At 46.2% G+C, this 24,764-nt stretch overlaps 1 protein-coding gene across 1 annotated transcript in view; it reads left to right on the top strand.

Moving 5' to 3' along the window:
- The window catches only part of ALOX5AP (arachidonate 5-lipoxygenase activating protein), a 39,125-nt gene that overhangs the window by 222 nt on the left and 14,139 nt on the right, over positions 1-24,764 (top strand). Inside the window, exons 2-3 of the mRNA XM_007164162.2 lie at positions 3,560-3,685; positions 14,495-14,594. Coding sequence (XP_007164224.1) covers positions 3,616-3,685; positions 14,495-14,594 — 170 coding nt within the window. The 5' untranslated portion in view covers positions 3,560-3,615. The remainder of the gene's footprint in view (positions 1-3,559; positions 3,686-14,494; positions 14,595-24,764) is intronic.

Raw genomic sequence — 24,764 nt, 5'->3', positions numbered from 1 at the left:
CCCTCACTCCCAACGTTTATGTGCGGGGAAATCCTCTTCCTAATGAACGCTGAGGGCAACCTTGGCCAGAAAGTGAAGGCAAGAGACGTCGTGAAACGGCAACACTCCACCCACCCGTGGTGAGGTGAAGGATGCATGAATGTTGTTGCCTGAAGTGGGCCCGTGTTGCCATGGTGATGGAGGCGCGCTGCCGCTCAGTGGATGAGCCGCAGCTCCCATGGATTTTAATGGCAGCTGGTCAGTGCCACCGCCTTCCGTGAATTGCTGCCCCCGAGTCGCTGCTTGGCCCCGGCTGTCCTGATCTCTGTTGACAAATGGTTGTCTTCACAGTCAAACTACTAACTGTACTCTAATTAATGAACGTGCTAATTATTCTTCCCTACTCCCAGCACATTTGTCGAACTAACCTGTCACACGGATAAGTGCAGTGTCTGCATCAGCACCGAGGGCGCTGGGAGCGGGGGTCCGGGAGGAGAGGGTGTTGGGCCTACAGCCGGGATCTGTGGGCTCTTTCTTGTTAAACTACCTTTACTAACGGTCAGGTGTCCAGAAATATGATAATTTCTCCTTTCTCTTCTTAAAAAAAAAAAAATCTCTTTAGGGGCTGAGCGGCCATTGGTCACTTCACTAGCCCCTGACGGGACTGCCAAATTCGGATGCAGAAGGACCAGGAGCCCCAAGCTCTGAAAACTATTCCAGAAGCAGCATTCGCGGTGGTTAAAAACCCAGACTTTGAAGCTAGACAGGCCTGGTTTTGAATCCTAGGTCTGCTCCTTGCTTCCTGTGGTTTCACCGCTCTGCACCTCAGTCTCGTCTTTTGAGCAATGGGAGGGATAATCTGTCCCCAGAGGGGTGTGTTGGAGAGCAAATGCACAAGCTAGGTCCCCAGGACACAGCTGCTCAGGGCCTTGGGTCCAGGGCTGGGTCTGGTCTGGTGTAGGCCGGACCAGGGCCGGCTCCAGGCCTGGAGACCGTTCTGCTAGGAATTCGGAATCCAGCGCGGGCCGCTGCGCCCCTCGCGCCCCCTGCGCGCTCCTGCCCCGTGCCCCTGGCCTGCCTCTCTTTTTGTTCTGTCTCAGCAGCTCTCTGTTGAGATGAATGGCATTTCCAGAGGCTTCACCTCTGATAAGTGTTCCTCTGTAGCCGCAGCCAGAATCTTAATGTGCTCGCTGTAATTTAATGGGCATCTCGGTCGACTGTTAAAACGCTCTCTTCCTGGGTGAAGTGGACTCGCTCCACCGGTACGCGCGCCCCGCCCGGGCGGGGAGGCTCCAGGAGGTCAGACGTGGAGGTCCCCCCACGGGAAGGGTGAACCTCTTCCCGGGCGCCTTCTCAGCTTTCTAAAGTGGAGCTGGCTGGACGGTCCGCTCCAACCCCCGCCCCCCCCATCCTGTTTGCGGGGCTCCTGAGGGTCGGGGAACGAGCCGGAGAGGCTGCTCCTTCCTGCGTTCCTGCGTTCCTGCGTTCCTGCGTTCCTGGCACCTGGCGAGATTGCCACAGACGCCCTGGGCTGACTACGTAGGATTCTGTTGATGCTGTTTTCTGTGTGCCTGCAGATCCTGGCGCAAACTCAGACGCCACAGACAGAAACACGGGAGCAGGAAGGAGATAAGGACAAGCCTTAAAGACATCAGGCTGTAACATACAGAGAATTCTTTAAAGCTGGGCATTTAAAATCTGGGATTATAAGCGGTGAACAGTCACAGCGTGGCAGCAGACGCATAGGGCACTCCTCACCCCACCCCTGCCCTGCCCCAGTCTTTCTTTATGGAGCAGTGGCCCTCAACCACGTGACAGCTGTGGAAAGCACCAGGTCCTTTCATTGTCCTGCCGTCTGGTGGTCCTAGGAGTAGATATCTGACCAGCCTGGGCCAGTGGGATTGTCCTAATAGTTCACTGAGAAGAGTCAGTCCTTTACAGGTGACAGGGCTGTAAGACATAAAACTCCGGAGTTGGAGGTGGAGGTATTTTCCACTGTGTGGAGAAAACTGGTCTGCAGAGAGAATATGGCTGCTGAGTTGTGAGAAAGTGGAGAGAAAAGGAGAGAGACTGAGACAGAGAACTCCGTTTGAGAGGCCCAACCTCATCTCTGCTCTTTTCAGTGTTTGGTTGTTCAGTTCCTTGGATTCTTTGAGTCAATAAATTTCCCTTTTTTGCCCAAGCTAGCTTGAGCTAAGTTTCTATTGTTTGCAACTAGAGTACTTTTCAAGGGGCCTGGCCTTCACTTCTGATGCACTGTCACTAAGACAGCAGGGGTCTTAGAAGGGCCAACACTTCATGGGGACCAGACCCCTTGTCTACTGGGACCTAAGCGTTCCCTGACACTTGCAAATGAGATCTCATTGAGGTGAGTACACAAAGCTTGCTAGTGCCCAGCCCCTAACCAATCTTGTAAAGACTCCACACGTTGTGAAGTGCCCCAGGCACTCAGAGAGAGTTCTCAAGAGCATCATGACCAGCCAGGGCTGCCCTTGCTACTGGCCTCTGTGCATCCAAGCTCCAAACGCTTGGGTCCTCCATGGACCCCCATGGACCTCTTTCACCCAAGCTGGCCTCAGCTGCTTTAGGTATGAGGACTGTGTGATCTCTTCCCCGTGCTGGCCTCTCCCACAGCAAGATGCAAATCCTGCTGCCACTAAGTAGAGTGGCCAATGTCCTTTTTTTTTTACTTTCTTTCTTTTTGTTGTTGTTGTTGTTTTTTCTGGCTGTGTGGCACGCGGGGATCTTAGTTCCCCGACCAGGGATCGAACCCGTGCCCCCTGCATTGGGATCGCGGAATCTTAACCACTGGACTGCCAGGGAAGTCCCCCAATGTTCTCTTTCAAAGTGAGGTTTTGATAAGAGCTCTTCTTCATCACTGCCAAATAGTTGTTGAGCCTGGGATAAAGTTTGCAGAATCTTGCATTATCTGTGTAACTTCCGAGGGAAGAAAACTGTCCTATAAGATGCCAGGCCACCACCTCCCTCACTCAGCAGGTTCCCTCTTACACCTTCTCTCTACTCTTATTATTATGCTGAGACGATTCCAGGGAAGTAGCTCAGTAATTACCTCAGAGAAGCCAGTTGCGGTGGTTAACGGTCCTTCCCGTGTGGAAGCTTTCCTAGGTGACCCCCTTTCTGCTCCTTATCTAAGTTCTTTGGTTTAGTTTTCATTCTCTTGTTGCTTGTTTCCCGTGGAAACAGAGGCATCAGCCGTCCACCTCATCATCATTCATTCATTCATCCAGGGCTTATTACTCGGCTGCTACTCTGGACCCTGCCATGTGTCAAGTAGTTATTTCTTCCCTAGGAATTCAAGGAAAGAGAGAAAGACAGTACTCTGGACACAAACCTTTTTGGTGCTCAATAAATAAAAAACATGCTTCACTTTTTCTTCCCTTCCTGCCTCTCTCCCGAGCCCTGCTTCTTCTGGCAGGACACGCTGAGCCAGGGTACTTTGGTGGCTAGTTTAAAAAAAAAAAGAAGAAGAAGAAGAAGCAGCCCTGTAATTGTGCTGGGACCTTTGGAAATTCTAATGATGAAAGGCAGAGTCCGGCCCTCACTTCCCCTTCCTGCACAGTGCGGGCCTGGGGTGCCACGGAGCTGAGAAGTCCTTGCTGGGAGCCGGAAACAAACATGGATCACGAAACCCTGGGCAATATTGTCCTGCTGGCCATCGTCACCCTCATCAGCGTGGTCCAGAACGGTAAGGGAATCCCCTCCCTCAGGGTAGATTTTGTTTCTAGTTGTTTGAAAGTCAGGCTTACACAGTTGTGTGTGTGTGTGTGTGTACACTTTTGTCTTTACCTATATTTGTATCTTTATTTGAATGTATAGGGGTTTGTGCCTTTCTGCATGAATTTAGGTTTTTCCTTCTCCCAATCGTTCTTTCACTTTAATGGGGATGATTAATCATGTCTGTAGAGCCAGGGCAGCAAGCTGGAGGTTGTACAAAAACCGTCACTGGAGTGTCTGCAATCAGCATTTTAACTATGAATTACTGTGGCCAGAGACCAGCTGGAGGGCAGGAAGGCTGAAAGGGACAATCAGATATATGTTCACCCAGACACTGGGTTATACTAAGTGCAGCTGGGCGCTCTTCACCTGTCACCTGTAGGCTAAAAAAAAGGAAATTTATGCGGTGTGAGGGGGATTTCACCTTAACATTATTTTACCTCTGTATTGCTTTCTTTTTTTTTCTTTTGAAGAAACATGTTCTTTGCAATACTTTCTTTTTCTCTAGCAATGCGTAATTTTTGAAGCATTTTTTGGTAGGCATTATGTACTTATATAAAGGGAGAGAGAGAGCGGGGAGGATTTTCTTGTTTGGGGTTTGCATTTCCATGAACTCTGCGATCACTTAAACCAAGCAAGGGACCTAGAAGTGAAAAAGGCAGGACTGGGTAGAACTTTCTCTTTAAAGTTCTGAGCTAGGACTGCCTCAGGCTCTCTCTATCAGTACGGCCAGTGTCTTTGGGATTTGCAGTTTACAAAGGTAGAGAAAAAAGGAGAGGAATTACTAAGGGCAGCTCTGTAACTTAATGGTAATTACTGAATGCTCACACCCTGGCACACTTTGGAAACTTGGGTATTCAATCAATTGGGGATATTCGGATATTTTCCCCCATCTCGAGTGTGGACACAGGCTGGTGATGAGCCTTCTGGGCACCGAGTAAGGCTTCCCGTGGTCTCCCCGCACCAGAGAGTGGCCACTTTCCATACTCCGAGTATGTTTCCTCCGTGGAACAACACGTTTTCTTTTTTCTTTTTTGAATTTTTGAATTTTATTTTATTTATTTTTTATACAGAAGCTTCTTGTTAGTTATCTATTTTATACGTATCAGTGTATACATGTCAATCCCAATCTCCCAATTCATCCCACCACCACCAACCCTCCCGCCACTTTCCCCCCCTTGGTGTCCGGAACAGCACTTGGCAGCTTTCTGACCCAAACATTTTCATTCTAAACCTCACACAACAGAGTTGCAGCTCAGAGAGGGGACGAAGGGCCGGTTGAGGCTGCCACAGTCTCAGGCCATTGCTGTTTCATGTTGGGGCTCCCTTAGTCTTGTCAGTCGCCAAGGGATTCATTCATTCGACCTGCATACACCCACAGGGACCCTGCTCTGTCCAGGAAGGGTCCGGCATCCATGAGGATGTAGCAGTGAACAAGAAAGCTAGGTTCCTGCCTCCCAGGAAAGGAGAGGCTGGCGGGAAAAGATGGGCAGGCAGGAAGCCGGAAGCCTGCAATGATGCTTGCGGCCCCCGTGGAGGCAGTCGCGTGGGTGTCGGAGGGCGCTGCTTGTTCAGCTCTCCCCCTCCGGCCCTCCCCCGGGTACCCGTCAATCTCGGTGACAGTGGACGGGAGCCAGGGTCCCCTCAGCCGCCTGTGCAGATGGGGCTGAGCAGAGGTTCAAGTGCACCCTGAGCTGCTCCCTGTTGGTCCAGGCCGAGTCGGGGGAAGCTGGAGGGTCTCCTCCTGTGAGAACAGACTCTTTTCATCTCTCCTGAGATGCCCCAGGACCTGGCCCTGGTCTGTCCAGGGGGTCCTGGGCTTTTCCGTAGAAGCACAGCAAACCCGGAGCAGACTTGAGGTGGGCGATGAGATTTCTAATTATTTTTTGGCAGATGAGATTAAGTCTTCTTCTTTGGTGCAAGGCGGGAGGGGAGATTACAGACGGCCACATGTCTGAGTTTGAACCGCAATCTTTCGGCCGGCCATTTCAGATAGATAACGACAGGACACAGCGGTCTCCCTGACACGGTCCCATGAACTGAGGAGGCTTCCTGGTGGGGGAGAGACAAGTGTGGACCAGCTCCTGCTTTGGGCTGGAGACTTTTCATCCTGGGCACACAGATGATTGGGGTGCATGTGTAGCGGTGTGGACGGCACGGCCCCAGCATCACAGCCTCTGTCCGTCCCCATCCAGTCCCCCCACTTCCCTTTCACAGCGTTGTCCCACCCATGCTCGGGGGAAAAGACACGCTGCTGCCCTTTTGAAGCCACAGAAGGAGCCCTTGCCTCCCCCTCAGAGGCTTAGGATCAGCCCTGCTCCCCGCTGAGGCAGAGACCAGGGCTCCTGTGTGATGCTGAGATCACCCTGTGAGGACTTCTTGTTTCTAACTGTTAAATGTGCCCGTGCAGGGGAACAAGAAAAATTCAAATGACTTGGAAGATAACACCTCTACCCGTTTTAACCGTTGAGTTTTTAGGCAAACACAAGGGTCCAAATGTAGGTCCAGAACTTCTCTTTGCAATTCTAATTAACCTCGATGTTGCAGCCATAGGTCTACCTTATTGAGTGCGGAAAACATGCAAAAGCTCTGCCTCCACCCCCAATTACATTTGATACCCTTTCTGTTAGCTTTAGGAACTATTTACATGTTGTTGCCAGGCACGGCACACTTTGTCTTTGTCCCAGGACAAGGAGGTCAGTCCCCGTGTCTGTGACAGTGTTGGAGGGCTCTGTGCTCTTGGCACATTGTGTGCGCCCGATTCCCCGGGGGAAGGGCCAGAGCCCACCCGCCTGGTGGAACCTTCTCCTCTGCCTCCCAGATGCTCATTAGTCATCAAGATCTTTGAACTCGTGGCCCTCTTCCAGCTTGATCCAGCAGAACGCACGTTTGGAAATGCAGACCAAGTTTAAAGTATCTCGTTCTGAGAGACCTGGACCAGAACTACCAAAGCCTGGTTTCCCAGGGAGTGGAGAGAGATGCATTTCCCATGCGTAGCATCCAGAGGGCCTCCAGCTTCTTGGCCAAGGTGCCAGCAGCTTTGCCATGAAGCAAACCTGGGAAACAGATTTAGAGAAAGTGATTTCCATAGGAAGCCAAACTAATTAGACTGGGAGGAGAGGGTGAGCTGAGGGGAGGGACCCGGGCCTCGTGCGCGGAGGCCTGAATGGTGACAGCAGAAATCTTCTTTACAGCATCCTCAAGAGCCCCTGCTGAACACTCCCCTGACGGAGGGCTCACAACGCACTGGCCTTGCCCTTCCCACTGTTAAGTGTATTGAGAATTTGCTTTGTGTCAAGTATGGTGCTGGGCATAATATTATCTCATTTAATCCTTGCGCCCTATGAAATATATAGTATTATATTTCTTTGTTTTTTATTTTTAAAAAGTTTTTTCACATCTTTACTGGAGTATAATTGCTTTACAATGGTGTGTTAGTTTCTGCTGTATAACAAAGTGAATCAGCTATACATATACATATATCCCCATATCTCTTCCCTCTTGCGTCTCCCTCCCACCCTCCCTATCCCACCCCTCTAGGTGGTCACAAAGCACCGAGCTGATCTCCATGTGCTATGCTGCTGCTTCCCACTTGCTATCTATTTTACATTTGATAGTGTATATATGTCCATGCCACTCTCTCACTTCGTCCCAGCTTACCCTTCCCACTCCCCGTGTCCTCAAGTCCATTCTCTACGTCTGCATCTTTATTCCTGTCCTGCCCCTAGGTTCCTCAGAACCATTTTTTTTTTTTTTTAGATTCCATATATATGTGTTAACATACGGTGTTTGTTTTTCTCTTTTTGACTTACTTCACTTTGTATGACAGACTCTAGGTCCATCCACCTCACTACAAGTAACTCAATTTCGTTTCTTTTATGGCTGAGTAATATTCATTGTATATATGTGCCACAGCTTCTTTATCCATTCACCTGTCAATGGACACTTAGGTTGCTTCCATGTCCTGGCTTAATTCACAGGTAAGCAAAGTGGAGCTTGGAGAGGTTAGAACATTGGTTGGAGGTTCCAGAGCCAGTAATGGTGAAACTGGGATTCAAACCTACTCCAAAGGGTAGACCTTTACACAGTGTATTTTTTCTCAAATTCATTCATTCAAACGCTCACTACTCAGGAAGTTCTCTCTTATATGGAACTGAAATCTGCTGCCTTATAATTTCTATCCACTAGTGTGTCTGTTCTTTGGAAAAGCTTAGACTGTGCCTGCTGCTTCTGTGTTTACAAAGTCACCTGTAACATCCCTTCTTCAATGTATCATTCCTCATATGACTTGGTTTCCAGAGTCCCTTGTCATTGGGTTCCCCCTCCTACCCCACTCCCCACCAACTTGCCATGTTCTTTCTAAGAGGCAGGTGGATGTTTTCCATGCAGGGAAACTGTTCCCGAGATTCAGACACCAGTTCTGTTAAAATAATGGATGTGTGAATTATTCTTTTGTATCACGCTGCTGGCTCATACTAACTTAATGAAAATCTCAAGAGCTTTTTATGTGATCCTGAGGAAGTTATTTACCTTCTCTGACCACCAGTTTCCTCAACAGAGAGATGGAGTTACTAACATCTTCTATGTGTGATGGTTGAAGGTATTGCCTGAGATAATTAACATAGGTAGAGTAGCCAGCAGAGCCCAGCATGCGGTAAGTTCTTGGTCAGCGTTTGTAGCCTTCTCTCTCCGTGTCTCTCTCTGTCTCTCTGGTTTGGCCTGATGTTAGCAGCCAGCCAAGAGAGGTGTGTGAGTGGTCTTTGCATGCATAGTTTCTGTAACATGGTCAAGGATAATAGGAGTTGGAGTGTCAGTGTTTGGAGGAGTGGACAAAGGTGGCCCAACTGTTTCAAGTTTAGCTTAGAAGGAGGGAGAGGTAGACCCTAGTGGGATACAGGACTAAGGCAGGCTTGTTTTTGTTTTGTTTTGAGGGTAGGAAAGATCTGAGTGTGTTTCAAAGGTAAAGATTAGGAGGAAAACAGAGACTGAAGGTTCAGGAAATGGGGCAAACACTGATGAACAAAGACCGGGAGAGGGTGGCAGAAACAGCGTCAAGGTTGCAGGTGGAGGGCTAAGGCTTGGTCTGTTCATATTTTCTATTTCTTCCTGGTTCAGTCTCGGCAGTTTGTGCATTTCTAAGAATCTGTCCATTTCTTCCAGGTTGTCCATTTTATTGGCATAGAGTTGCTTGTAGTAATCTCTCATGATCATTTGTATTTCTGCAGTGTCAGTGGTTACTTCTCCTTTTTCATTTCTAATTCTATTGATTTGAGTCTTCTCCCTTTTTCTCTTGATGAGTCTGGCTAATGGTTTATCAATTTTGTTTATCTTCTCAAAGAACCAGCTTTTAGTTTCATTGATTTTTGCTATTGTTTCCTTCATTTCTTTTTCATTTATTTCTGACCTAATCTTTATGATTTCTTTCCTTCTGCTGGCTTTGGGGGTTTTTTGTTCTTCTTTCTCTAATTGCTTTAGGTGCAAGGTTAGGTTGTTTATTCGAGATGTTTCCTGTTTCTTGAGGTAGGCTTGTATTGCTATAAACTTCCCTCTTAGCACTGCTTTTGCTGCGTCCCATAGGTTTTGGGTTGTCGTATCTCCATTGTCATTTGTTTCTAGGTATTTTTTGATTTCCCCTTTGATTTCTTCAGTGATCACTTCGTTATTAAGTAGTGTATTGTGTAGCCTCCATGTGTTTGTATTTTTTACAGATCTTTTCCTGTAATTGATATCTAGTCTCATAGCGTTGTGGTCGGAAAAGATACTTGATACGATTTCAATTTTCTTAAATTTACCAAGGCTTGATTTGTGACCCAAGATATGATCTATCCTGGAGAATGTTCCATGAGCACTTGAGAAAAATGTGTATTCTGTTGTTTTTGGGTGGAATGTCCTATAAATATCAATTAAGTCCATCTTGTTTAATGTATCATTTAAAGCTTGTGTTTCCTTATTTATTTTCATTTTGGATGATCTGTCCATTAGTGAAAGTGGGGTGTTAAAGTCCCCTACTATGATTGTGTTGCTGTCGATTTCCCCTTTTATGGCTGTTAGTATTTGCCTTATGTATTGAGGTGCTCCTATGTTGGGTGCATAAATATTTACAATTGTAATACCTTCCTCTTGGATCGATCCCTTGATCATTATATAGTGTCCTTCTTTGTCTCTTGTAATAGTCTTTATTTTAAAGTCTATTTTGTCTGATATGAGAATTGCTACTCCAGCTTTCTTTTGATTTCCATTTGCATGGAATATCTTTTTCCATTCCCTCACTTTCAGTCTGTATGTGTCTCTAGGTCTGAAGTGGGTCTCTTGTAGACAGCATATATATGGGTCTTGTTTTTGTATCCATTCAGCCAGCCTGTGTCTTTTGGTGGGAGCATTTAATCCATTTACATTCAAGGTAATTATCGATATGTATGTTCCTATTCCCATTTTCTTAAATGTTTTGGGTTTGTTATTGTAGGTGCTTTCCTTCTCTTGTGTTTCTTACCTAGAGAAGTTCCTTTAGCATTTGTTGTAAAGCTGGTTTGGTGGTGCTGAACTCTCTCAGCTTTTGCTTGTCTGTAAAGGTTTTAATTTCTCCATCAAATCTGAATGAGATCCTTGCTGGGTAGAGTAATCTTGGTTGTAGGTTTTTCTCCTTCATCACTTTAAGTATATCCTGCCACTCCCTTCTGGCTTGCAGAGTTTCTGCTGAAAGATCAGATGTTAACCTAATGGGGATTCCCTTGTGTGTTATTTGTTTTTTTTCCCTTGCTGCCTTTAATATGTTTTCCTTATATTTAATTTTTGACAGTTTGATTAATATGTGTCTTGGCGTGTTTCTCCTTGGGTTTATCCTGTATGGGACTCTCTGTGCTTCCAGGAACTGGTTAACTATTTCCTTTCCCATATTAGGGAAGTTTTCAACTATAATCTCTTCAAATATTTTTCTCAGTCCCTTTCTTTTTCTCTTCTTCTTCTGGGACCCCTATAATTCGAATGTTGGTGCGTTTAATGTTGTCCCAGAGGTCTCTGAGGCTGTCCTCAGTTCTTTTCATTCTTTTTTCTTTATCCTGCTCTGCAGTAATTATCTCCACCATTTTATCTTCCAGGTCACTTATCCTTTCTTCTGCCTCAGTTATTCTGCTATTGATCCCATCTAGAGTATTTTTAATTTCATTTATTGTGTTTTTCATCATTGCTTGGTTCCTCTTTAGTTCTTCTATGTCCTTGATAAATGTTTCTTGCATTTTGTCTATTCTATTTCCCAGATTTTGGATCATCCTTACTATCATTATTCTGAATTCTTTTTCAGGTAGACTACCTATTTCCTCTTCATTTGTTAAGTCTGGTGTGTTTTGACCCTGTTCCTTCATCTGCTGTGTGTTTTTCTGTCGTCTCATTTTGCTTATCTTACTGTGTTTGGGGTCTCCTTTTCACAGGCTGCAGGTTCGTAGTTCCCGTTGTTTTTGGTATCTGTCCCCAGTGGCTAAGGTTGGTTCAGTGGGTTGTGAAGGCTTCCTGGTGGAGGGAACTAGTGCCTGAGTTCTGGTGGATGAGGCTAGATCTTGTCTTTCTGGTGGGCACGTCCACGTCTGGTGGTGTATTTTGGGGTGTCTGTGGCCTTATTATGATTTTAGGCAGCCTCTCTGCTAATGGATGGGGCTGTGTTCCTGTCTTGCTAGTTGTTTGGCATAGGGTGTCCAGCACTGTAGCTTGCTGGTCGTTGAGTGAAGCTGGGTCTTGATGTTGAGATGGAGATCTCTGAGAGATTTTTGCCATTTGGTATTACGTGGAGCTGGGAGGTCTCTTGTGGACCAGTGTCCTGAAGTTGGCTCTCCCACCTCAGAGGCACGGCCCTGATGCCTGGCTGGAGCACCAAGAGCCTTTCGTCCACACGGCTCAGAGTAAAAGGGAGAAAAAATAGAAAGAAAGAAAGAAAGAGGCTATAATATAGTGAAGTAAAATAAAGCTATTGTAAAGCAAAGTTATACAGACAAAATCTCACCCAGAAGCATATACATATACACTCACAAAAAAAAGGAAAAGGGGAAACATTAATATCTCCTGCTCCTAAAGTCCACCTCCTGAATTTGGGCTGATTCGTTGTCTATTCAGGTATTCCACAGATGCAGGCACTTCAAGTTGTTTGTGGAGCTTTAATCCGCTGCTCCCGAGGCTGCTGGGAGAGATTTCCCCTTCTCTTCCCTGTTCGCACAGCTCCTGGGGTTCAGCTTTGGGTTTGGACCCGCCTCTGCGTGTAGGTCGCCTGAGGGCGTCTGTTCCCCGCCCAGACAGGACGGGGTTAAAGGAGCAGCTGCTTCGGGGGCTCTGGCTCACCCAGGCCGCGGGGAGGGAGGGGTACAGAGGAGGCGGGGCGAGCCTGCAGCGTCAGAGGCCGGCGTGACGTTGCAGCAGCCTGAGGCGCGCAGTGCGTTCTCCCGGGGAAGTTGTCCCCGGATCACGGGACCCTGGCAGTGGCGGGCTGCACAGGCTCCCGGGAGGGGCGGTGTGGAGAGTGACCTGTGCTCGCACACAGGATTTTTGGAGGTGGCAGCAGCAGCCCCAGCGTCTCACGCCCGTCTCTGGGGTCCGCGCTGTTAGCCGCGGCTCGCGCCCGCCTCTGGGGTCCGCGCTGATAGCCGCGGCTCGCGCCAGTCTCTGGAGTTCATTTAGGCGGCGCTCTGAATCCCCTCTCCTTGCGCGCCGCGAAAGAAAGCAGCAAGAAAAAGTCTCTTGCCTCTTCGGCAGCTGCAGACTTTTTCCCGGACTCCCTCCCGGCTAGCTGTGGTGCACTAACCCCTTCAGGCTGTGTTCACGCCGCCAACCCCAGCCCTCTCCTAAGGCTTGGAAAAGAGGAAGGGGTTTGTTATCGGGCAAGGAGAGGAAGAAGAGAGGCAGACTCGGAGAAGGACGGCCACGCTGTGCAGTTGGTTGCAGAAATAACCTCAGACTTTCTTAATACTGTCTCTGTTTACATGTTCAGGGGCAAGGGGTGTCACCTTGGGTTCTGGAAAGACAATGATCAGAATTTTCCACTGTATTCTATGGTAAGAAGGGATGTCCAGAGTGGACAGTTGGATACTTAAACCCTGTGTAGTTGATGGAATCCCTGAAGTGAGCTTCTATGTGACAGTAGGAGGATAAACACACCCTCGAATGCCCAGCTGGAGTTGAATCCCAGCCTCCCTGCTCCCCGGTGGAGTGACTCTGAGAAAGTTATTTAACCTCCCTGAGCCGTAGGGCCCTTGTCTACAAAGTGGAGACAGTACCACCCACTTGACAGAGCTGGTGCCAGGCCCAATAAAGGAGCATATGTCCAGTGCCTAACAGAGGGCCTTCAGACAAGCCAGCCCTGCAGCTCTGCTCAAAACGGGCACAGTTCTAGGAGAGGAATGTACTTTTGACACAAAGGAAAACATGAAGACTTTTATTCATGTACACAATGGATAAGGCATCCTTTTCATGTCTTTTTGAGGAATCTAATAGAAAGTTGATGGAAAGAAATCCTGTGAGTGGATCCCTGACAATCACACTTTTCCCTTTTTCACTCTTGAAATAGGAGGAAAGGAATAAAACAGGAGAGGTGAGGGAGAGAGAGAGAGAGAGGGAGAGAGGGACAGACCTTTATCCCGCCATCCCCACCATCCAGCCTGCAGATTCTGTCCCCTCGGCATCTCTTAATCCCACAAGCATCACCCTAACCAGCTCCCTTCTGTCTTCCCCCTGTCCTGGGTCTCACCCCTTTAAACACTCACCATGCTAAAGACAGAGTGGCTTTCTGGCGATGCCACTCCTCAACTTACACCCGTCAGTAACTCCTTGTTGCTCTCAAGGCGGAAATAAATTCAGAAGTTCTTAACGTGGCTCTCATCAAGGTCACGGTCATGCTGCTAAGTCCGGCAGGCACTTCTCAGCCACCGTCTTCTTCAGCCTTGGTTCACTTACTGCTTTCTCCCTGGGGCTCCCTCCGGCCACCCTGTCTGCACCCCCAGCGGCCCCTGTCGTGCTGTGCCTTCTCTTTCGTCCACAGCTTGGCACACTGTGTCGTTTTAATTTTTGCGTTTTGTTGACGGTGTGTGGTCTGTCTTCTCTTCTTGCATCCTCGCCAGAACAAAAGCTCCTCAGGCCAAGGCTCTTTGTGTGTTTTGTTCTCAGACGTAAGCTGAGTGTCTGGCACGTGGCAAGTGATAATAGAGGAATGTCATTGAAAGAACAATTCACCACCTACCTCTTCGGTCTCATTTGTAATTGTACCAGGTTCCACTTCCCATTCCCCACCACCAATAAGCTGGATGTACTGAACCCCAGAGGTTCTTGCCTCTGGACCTTTGCACGTTCCGTTACACGAGAGTGGAGTGGTCTCTTCTGCTTGCCACACTTGTTCTTCAGATTTTATCTTAAATATCACCTCCTCTAGGAATCCTTCTCTGTCCCAAACACTGAATTAAGTTGCCCCCTTTGACCCTCGATGGCTCTGTATTCTCACTCAATCTGATCTTAGCACGAGTCACTCTGTAGTGTAATTTCTTTACTTGGTTGTCTATTTCTTCCAACTGTCGGATCCTTGAAAGTGAGGGTCGTGTGTTGCTCACCATTGAGTCACCAACACCAAACGCAGTGATTAGTGGAGGGTAGCTGCTGAGTAAGTTTTTGCTCAGTGACATTTGATGGAGGACATTTAGGGCATCTTAGAGGTCAAGTTAAGGAACCATCTAACATTCTAGTAAAATAATGGGATACCAGGCTCGTGAACGTTCCCCGTTATAAACCAAATCCAAACTTTTCCCTCTGGCAGGGTTCTTTGCCCACAAGGTGGAGCACGAAAGCAAGACCCATAATGGGTGGAGCTTCCAGAGGACGGGGACACTTGCCTTGGAACGGGTCTACACTGCCAAGTGAGTCCAAACCCTGACACTGCTAACTGACAGATGGGGGGCCTGGGCACAGGGCTGCATGTCTGTCTGGGCCAACCTTCCAAAGGCCGGGGAGGCGGGGTTCCCAGGGAAGCTTGAACTTCACCTGGGAGACTTTGGGGGCACTTTTCATCATCTTAACAAGTGCTGGTGTGTAAAGAGGGGAAGCGGGGCTGTGGGATGGGGGGATGGAGCTCCGCCTGTTCAGGAACCTCTCAGCCAGTCATTCAGTCGTGGAGTTGACCGATTTTCTGGGGCGTTAGTCCAGAGGGGCTGCCGGGAAAACCAGCCATCACTCACCAGCCGGCTTCGGAAGCAACAAGCAGGACCAGCTGGCAGCTGCCTGCAGCCCCTCAGGTCCCCTCGGTGGGGTCTGGAGGGGACTCTAGTGCGTTTCCTAAGCCAGGTCTCCTGGAGCAACCAGAACGGAAAGAATGGGGGAATTATGCAATGGCTTCTCCACCTCTCCTGCTTTCCTTCTGAATGAAAAGGCTGTTTGAAAACACCTGAAGAACTCAGTGAAGGAGGCGGGTGCTATTTGGGATGCAAATCCAACATTCATTTTCCTCTCTGATGAATGCATTCAGACAGAGGGTTCAGCCAGCGGCCTGTCACCTGCTTCTCTGAGCCTGTGATTGGCCTGTGAGAAAGGGAGGCTGCAGCTCTGGGCTGGCCAAGGAGCTGGCCTTCAGTCTCGGCTCGGAGGTGACTTGGATGTCTCCAGAGATCCTTCCAAAGTGGGAGTCGTGGCCACACAAGCAACGTTCTCCTAGAACGGCAGGAATAACACAAGCAAATGCAGCCACTCGAGGGCCCTCTGCCTCCCGTCGGCCCCAGCCCCTCAGACCCAGCACTCCTGTGCAGTCTGATTCCGAGGAAATCCCTTCCTGAACCACTTACAGGGAGATTTCCATCTTAAGATTCGGACCTTCGGTGTGTTAATTCTCAGAATCCACTGAAGAAGTGGAAGGATGTGATTTAAGCCATATTAGATGTTCACATTTACAGGAGGTGGAAGAGAGAGTGTGCGGTGCTGTCAGCCCCTCTGCGCTGTTTGCAGAGGAGATGGGAGAGGTCCCCGCAGACACACCCACGTGCAAGAGTGCAAGAGGGGCAAGGACAGTGTCCTCCATTGGGGTAACGCCAGAACCTCCCCCCACACGGAATCCAGAAGGACGTGAATACCATTCTACCTGTTCGGAAAGGGAAGCTTCTTCCCGCCCAGACCACTGCATTCTCACCAGCTGCTGGGTGTTCTTAGGAGCACGGCCGGGCCCGTCTGGAGAAGTGGGGCAGGGCTGCATGCAGCGGAATGTCTCTGTACCGGGTGAGAAGCTCAGTTTCCATCCTGCCGAAAATGAAGAAGAACCGGGGCAGGCCAGGCCACCTGGTGTCTGCCGTTTCCCCCAGGAGTGACCTAGCTCTTCTTCTAAGAAGCCGCCTCGCTGACACCTGGTCCCCCGCTGCCAGCCTCCAGACTGTGGAAGTGCCCTCTGGGGATGGTTGCGCTGTCGTTTGGAAGGTGGTTTGGAAGTTCTGCAATGGCTCGGGGCCCCTGCCGTCAGAAGGCGCTAGAGGAGAGTGGTGGGTGATTGGTGCCGCCTGGGGGTCCCCATCGCATGGGTACTGCCGCCCAGCTCCCAAACCCACGTGACTTTCCCACTTACCCCCTGAGAGAGGGCAAGGAGAGAGAGGGGAGGAGAGAGAGCTGTGGAGAGGTAGGAGCTTTGCGGGGGAAGGGGGAGTGGATGAGAATTTTCTGTAATTAAAAGGTTGCCCAGACACTGCTGTGGTTCTGTTACAAAGACTACTTCCTCCCTGACCCAGCTGGCAGCGCCCTGTGTGTGCCTGAGGTGGGTTGTGGAAGGTGCTGAAGATCAACACAGAGGCTGCCGCCTGCTGGCGACGCCAGGAGCCCCCAGTCTGCATGCCCCAGCCAGGAAGCTACCAGGAAGGGCCTTACGTGTTAGCCCGGTTGCAAGTCATCCCCAGTGATAGCTTCTCCAGGGGCCTCCAAAGCACCAAAGAGGGGTACAAGAAGAGCCATAGGGGTGTGAGAAGAAAAGAACATGTATTTAATGTTGCTATCTAAAAAATAGGAAATTGAACTTTACTCAGTTTTAATATACAGATTGAGAGTAGGATGTGTATATAATTTGTACATAAATATACCCGTCATAGGGTTGCATGATCAAAACTCTTGGTTGATGGGGTATGGGATCATAAATGTTTAGAGACTGTATAAAGGGAAAATAGCATAAAGAATAAATGATGCTGGTGGATTGAAATGGCTGATGCATGCTTTTCAGCATAAAGTATGACTGTTGACTGATACAGATAATTCAAGATTTGGGGGCTGTTGGTAAACAGACATCCCAGCCAGGTGAGGGCTTCAGCTCAGACTCAGCCTCGGTTAATGGGCTGCTCTACCACCCATCTCCCTCGAGGGCAGAGCTGAGTCAGGGTTTGAGAGTTAAAAGGACCTCGACCTTGACTCTGTCTTCATGTGTCTAAAACATAGGTCAAAGCCCTGTTCCCAGTTGATGAGCGCAGCCAGAGCCGTCAAAGTTTGATTTTTGGAGAAAAGTCTCAGTTAACTGACCTAAGATCCTTCTTCATGAGTGCGGTGAGCACAGGCTGTGGAGAGAAGATGGGTCTTTGCAGATGTGTCATTTTCCAAAATGTGACCCATAGATTACAAGTTCATGGGCTGTTAACAGGTGTTAAAGAGAAGAACAAGTTCTGTACAGCAAGACTTTTGAGAACCTTTAAAGTACTAAGACACTGTGATTCTTGGTTCTACAAGAAGGAGAGGTCTTATTAAACTACAGACACCCTTCCTTTTTTTTTTCTAGAGCATAGCAAAGATTTAGTGTTTCACAAGATGCATTTTGGTAAATGACACCCTAAGGTCCCTTCTTCCCCCACACTTCTCAGAATCCACTCTGGACTCACTTCCAAGTAGCAAGGACTTGTGAATGATTTGAAGGTGATACATCTACATTGGTTCTATTGATTAGTATTGATATTATTGCTGTTATTACTGATATTTACTTATTTATGTATTTAAAGTTCTATTGCAATATAGTTGATTTACAATGTTGTGTTAGTTTCAGGTGTAGAGCAAAGTGATTCAGTTTTATATATATATATATGTATATACACACACACACATATTCTTATTTAGATTCCTTTCCATTATAGGTTATTGCAAGATATTGAGTATAGTTCCCTGTGCTATACAGTAGGTCCTTGTTGGTTATCTATTTTATATATAGTAGTGTGTATATTTTAATCCCAAACTCCTAATTTATCCCTCCCATATTTACTTATTTTAAATAAACCCAAATTAACTAGCAAAACATTTAGTGCTTCTATATCTCATTCCTAAAGGTGGAGAAAAATGAAAGGGAAAATTGCAATGAATCCTTTTCTCCATAAAAACACTGGCAGTGCGGTGCGTCCAGTTGAACAAAGCACAGTGAATTGTTGAGAGATCTGCTGAGTAGCTCGTAGTTAGACCTCAAGAAATGACAGACAAAGTGGGTTTGTCAGTTTTGTCCTGCAGAAAAACTGGCACAAAAGAATATTTGGAATAACAATAATTTGTCAGTAGGAAAGACATTTCCATTGGGGGTTATAAGAAGGAAGAGGTTGGAGGAATAATAGCCACCATTTATTGAATGCTTACTACGAGCCTGGTGCTGCTTTCCCTCGTTTTATTCTCACAACAGCCAGGGAGGTATCAATAAATACTCATGTCTCCATTCACCTTCAATTGATGAGGAGATTGAGACTCAGTGAGGCTAGGAAATGCACCCACAATCGCACAGTCAAAAAGTGGCAGCCGGGAGACCTTCAAGATGGTGAAAGCGTAAGATGTGGAGATCACCTTCCTCCCCGCAAATACATCAGAAATACATCTACATGTGGAACAACTCCTACAGAGCACCTACTGAACGCTGGCAGACCTCAGACCTCCCAAAAGGCAAGAAACTCTCCATGTACCTGGGTAGGACAAAAGAAAATAGAAAAAACAGAGACAAAAGAATAAGGATGGGACCTGCACCAGTGGGAGGGAGCTGTGAAGGAGGAAAGGTTTCCACACACTAGGAAGTCCCTTCACGGGCGGAGACTGCGGGTGGCAGAGGGGGGAAGCTTCGGTGCCATGGAGGAGAGCGCAGCCACAGGGATGCGGAGGGCAAAGCGGAGAGACTCCCGCACGGAGGAGCGGTGCCGACCAGCACTCACCAGCCCGAGAGGCTTGTCTGCTCCCCCACCGGGGCGGGCATGGGCTGGGAGCTGAGGCTCGGGCTTCGGAGGTCAGATCCCAGGGAGAGGACTGGGGTTGGCTGCATGAACACAGCCTGAAAGGGGCTAGTGTGCCACAGCTAGCCGGGAGGGAGTCCAGGAAAAAGCCTGGAGCTGCCGAAGAGGCAAGAGGCCACTGTTTTGCAGTGCACGAGGAGAGGGGATGCAGAGCACCGCCTAAATGAGCTCCAGAGACAGGCGTGAGCCGCGGCTGTCAGCGCGGGCCCCAGAGACGGGCATGAGACGCTAAGGCTGCTGCTGCCGCCACCAAGAAGCCTGTGTGCAAGCACAGGTCACTCTCCACACCACCCCTCCCGGGAGCCTGTGCAGCCCGCCACGGCCAGGCTCCCGTGATCCGGGGACAACTTCCCCGGAAGAACACACGGTGCCTCAGGCTGGTGCAACGTCACTCTGGCCTCTGCCACCGCAGGCTCGCCCCGCATCCGTACCCCTCCCTCCCCTTGGCCTGAGTGAGCCAGAGCCCCCGAAGCAGCTGCTCCTTCAACCCTGTCCTGTCTGAGCGGGGAACAGATGCCCTCAGGTGACCTACACACAGAGGCGGGGCCAAATCCAAAACTGAACCCCGGGAGCTGTGCGAACAAAGAAGAGAAAGGGAAATCTCTCCCAGCAGCTTTAGGAGCAGCGGATTAAATCTCCACAATCAACTTGATGTACCCTACATCTGTGGAATACCTGAATAGACAATGAATCATCACAAAATTGAGGCGGTGGACTTTGGGAGCAACGATATATATATATTTTTCCTTTTTCTCTTTTTGTGAATGTGTATGTGCATGCTTCTTTGTGTGGTTTTGTCTGTATAGCTTTGCTTTTACCATTTGTCCTTTTTTTATTTTTGTATAGTTTTTAACACTTGTTATCATTGGTGGATTTGTTTTTTGGTTTGATTGCTCTCTTCTTTCTTTTTTTTCCATCTTTTTATTACTTTTAAAAAAACTTTTTAATAATTATTTCTTATTTTGTATTTTAATAACTTTATTTTATTTTATTTATTTATTTCTTTTTTTCTTCCTTTTTTCTGAGCTGTGTGGCTGACAGGGTCTTGGTGCTCCGGCCGGGTGTCAGGCCTGTGCCTCTGAGGTGGTAGAGCCGAGTTCAGGACATTGGTCCAACAGACACCTCCCGGCTCCATGTAATATCAAACAGTGAAAGCTCTCCCAGAGATCTCCATCTCAATGCTAAGACCCAGCTCCACTTAATGACCAGCAAGCTACAGTGCTGGACACCCTATGCCAAACAACTAGCAAGACAGAAACACAACCCCACCCATTAGCAGAGAGGCTGTCTAAAATCACAATAAGGTCACAGGCACCCCAAAACACACCACCGGATGTGGTCCTGCCCACCAGAAAGACAAGATCCAGCCTCATCCACCAGAACACAGGCACCAGTCCCCTCCACCAGGAATCCTACACAACCCACTGAACCACACTTAGCCACTGGGGGCAGAAACCAAAAACAACAGGAACTACAAACCTGCAGCCTGCGAAAAGGAGACCCCAAACACAGTAAGATAAGCAAAATGAGAAGACAGAGAAACACACAGCAGATGAAGGAGCAAGGTAAAAACCCACCAGACCAAACAAATGAAGAGAAAATAGGCAGTTTACCTGAAAAAGAATTCAGAGTAATGATAGTAAAAACGATCCAAAATCTTGGAAATAGAATGGAGAAAATAAAAGAAACGTTTAACAAGGACCTAGAAGAACTAAAGAGCAAACAAACAATGATGAACAACACAATAAATGAAATTAAAAATTCTCTAGAAGGTATCAATAGCAGGATAACTGAGGCAGAAGAACAGATAAGTGACCTGGAAGATAAAATAGTGGAAATAACTACCACAGAGAAGAATAAAGAAAAAAGAATGAAAAGAATTGAGGACAGTCTCAGAGAACTCTGGGACAACATTAAACGCACCAACATTCAAATTATAGGGGTCCCAGAAGAAGAAGAGAGAAAGGGACTGAGAAAATATTTGAAGAGATTATAGCTGAAAATTTCCCTAATATGGGAAAGGAAATAGCCAAGTCCAGGAAGTGCAGAGAGTCCCATACAGGATAAATCCAAGGAGAAACACACTGAGACACATATTAATCAACCTATCAAAAATTAAATACAAAGAAAAAATATTAAAAGCAGCAAGGGAAAAACAACAAATAACATACAAGGGAATCCCTATAAGGTTAACAGCTGATCTTTCAGCAGAAACTCTGCAAGCCAGAAGGGAGTGGCAGGACATATTTAAAGTGATGAAAGGGAAAAACCTACAACCAAGATTACTCTACCCAGCAAGGATCTCATTCAGATTCCACAGAGAAATTAAAACTTTACAGGCAAGCAAAAGCTAGGAGAATTCAGCACCACCAAACCAGATTTACAACAAATGCTAAAGGAACTTCTCTAGGCAGGAAACACAAGAGAAGGAAAAGATGTACAATAACAAACCCAAAACAATTAAGAAAATGGTAATAGGAACATACATATCAATAATTACCTTAAATGTAAATGGATTAAATGCTCCAACCAAAAGACATAGACTGGCTGAATGGATACAAAAACAGGACCTGTACATATGCTGTCTACAAGAGACCCACTTCAGACTTAGGGACACATACAGACTGAAAGTGAGGGGATGGAAAAAGATATTCTATGCAAATGGACATCAAAAGAAAGCTGGAGTAGCAATTCTCATATCAGACAAAATAGACTTTAAAATAAAGACTATTACAAGAGAAAAAGAAGGACACTATATAATGATCAAGGGATCAATCCAAGAAGAAGATATAACAATTCTAAATATTTACGCACCCAACATAGGAGCACCTCAACACATAAGGCAAATGCTAACAGCCATAAAAACACAGGGGAAATCGACAGTAACACAGTCATAGTAGGGGACTTTAACACCCCACTTTCACTAATGGACAGATCATCCAAAATGAAAATAAATAAGGAAACACAAGCTTTAAATGACACATTAAACAAGATGGACTTAATTGATATTTGTAGGACATTCCATCCAAAAACAACAGAATACACTTTCTTCTCAAGTGCTCAAGGAACATTCTCCAGGATAGATCGTATCTTGGGTCACAAATCAAGCCTTGGTAAATTTAAGAATATTGAAATTGTATCAAGTATCTTTTCCGACCACATGCTATGAGACTAGATATCAATTACAGGAAAAAATCAGTAAAAAATACAAACACGTGGAGGCTAAACAACACACTACTAAATAACCAAGACATCACTGAAGAAATCAAAGGGGAAATCAAAAAATACCTAGAAACAAATGACAAAACTCAACGACCCAAAACCTATGGGATGCAGCAAAAGCAGTTCTAAGAGGGAAGTTTATAGCAATCCTACCTCCAGGAACAAGAAACATCTCAAAGAAACAACCTAACCTTACACCTAAAGCAATTAGAGAAAGAAGAACAAAAAACTCCCAAAGTTAGCAGAAGGAAAGAAATCATAAAGATCAGATCAGAAATAAATGAAAAAGAAAAGAAGGAAACAGTAGCAAAGATCAATAAAACGAAAAGCTGGTTCTTTGAGAAGATAAACAAAATGGATAAACCATTAGCCAGACTCATCAAGAGAAAAAGGGAGAAGACTCAAATCAATAGAATTAGAAATGAAAAAGCAGAAGTAACAACAGACACTGCAGAAATACAAAGGATCATGAGAGATTACTACAAGCAACTATATGCCAATAAAATGGACAACCTGGAAGAAATGGACAGATTCTTAGAAAAGCACAACCTTCTGAGACTGAACCAGGAAGAAGTAGAAAATATAAACAGACCAATCACAAGCACTGAAATTGAGACTGTGATTAAAAATCTTCCAACAAACAAAAGCCCAGGACCAGATGGCTTCACAGGTGAATTCTATCAAACATTTAGAGAAGGGCTAACATCTATCCTTCTCAAACTCTTCCAAAATCTAACAGAGGGAGGAACACTCCCAAACTCATTCTGCGAGGCCACCATCACCCCCTGATACCAAAACCAGACAAAGATGTCACAAAGAAAGAAAACTACAGGCCAGTATCACTGATGAACATAGATGCAAAAATCCTCAACAAAATATGAGCAAACAGAATCCAACAGCACATTAGAAGGATCATACACCATGATCAAGTGGGGTTTATCCCAGGAATGCAAGGATTCTTCAATATACGCAAATCAATGTGATAAACCATATTAACAAATTGAAGGAGAAAAACCATATGATCATCTCAGTAGATGCAGAAAAAGCTTTTGACAAAATTCAACACCTGTTTATGATAAAAACCCTCCAGAAAGTAGGCATAGAGGGAACTTACCTCAACATAATAAAGGCCCTTTATGACAAACCCACAGCCAACATCGTTCTCAATGGTGAAAAACTGAAACCATTTCCACTAAGATCAGGAACAAGACAAGGTTGCCCACTCTCAGCATTATTATTCAACATAGTTTTGGAAGTTTTAGCCACAGCAATGAGAGAAGAAAAAGAAATAAAAGGAATCCAAATCGGCAAAGAAGAAGTAGACTGTCACTGTTTGCAGATGACTTGATACTATATGTAGAGAATCCTAAAGACGCTACCAGAAAACTACTAGAGCTAATCAATTAATTTGGTGAAGTAGCAGGATACAAAATTAATGCACAAAAATCTCTTGCATTCCTATACACTACTGATGAAAAATCTGAGCAAGAAATTAAGGAAATGCTCCCATTTACCATTACAACAAAAAGAATAAAATACCTAGGAATAAACCTATCTAAGGAGACAAAAGACCTGTATGCAGAAAACTATAAGATACTGATGAAAGAAATTAAAAACGATACAAACAGATGGAGAGATATACCATATTCTTGGATTGGAATAATCAACATTGTGAAAATGACTATACTACCCAAAGCAATCTACAGATTCATTGCAATCCCTATCAAACTACCAATGGCATTTTTCACAGAATTAGAACAAAAAATTCCACAGTTTGTATGGAAACACAAAAGACCGTAAATAGCCAAAGCAATCTTGAGAAAGAAAAATGGAGCTGGAAGAATCAGGCTCCTGGACTTCAGACTATACTACAAAGCTACAGTAATCAAGACAGTATGGTACTGGCACAAAACCAGAAATATAGATCAATGGAACAGGATAGAAAGCCCAGAGATAAACCCATGCACCTATGGTCACCTTATCTTTGATAAAGGAGGCAAGAATATACAATGGAGAAAAGACAGCCTCTTCAATAAGTGGTGCTGGGAAAACTAGACAACTACATGTAAAAGAATGAAATTAGAACACTCCCTAACATCATACACAAAAATAAACTCAAAATGGATTAAAGACCTAAATGTAAGGCCAGACACTATAAAACTCTTAGAGGAAAACATAGGCAGAACACTCTATGATATAAATCACAGCAAGATCCTTTTTGACCCACCTCCTAGAGAAATGGACATAAAAACAAAAATAAACAAATGGGACCTAATGAAACTTAAAAGCTTTTGCACAGCAAAGGAAACCATAAACAAGATGAAAAGACAACCCTCAGAATGGGAGAAAATATTTGCATATATTTTGAAGCAGCTGACAAAGGATTAATCTCCAAAATTTACAAGCAGCTCATGCAGCTCAATATGAAAAAAAACAAACAACCCAATCCAAAAATGGGCAGAAGACCTAAATAGACATTTCTCCAAAGAAGATATACAGATTGCCAACAAACACATGAAAGAATGCTCAGCATCACTAATCATTAGAGAAATGCAAATCAAAACTACAATGAGGTATCACCTCACACCGGTCAGAATGGCC

Source organism: Balaenoptera acutorostrata, chromosome 18 (genome assembly GCF_949987535.1).
Source record: "Balaenoptera acutorostrata chromosome 18, mBalAcu1.1, whole genome shotgun sequence".
In the NCBI taxonomy this organism is placed as follows: domain Eukaryota; kingdom Metazoa; phylum Chordata; class Mammalia; order Artiodactyla; family Balaenopteridae; genus Balaenoptera; species Balaenoptera acutorostrata.
This window is presented reverse-complemented; position numbering and strand designations above follow the sequence as displayed.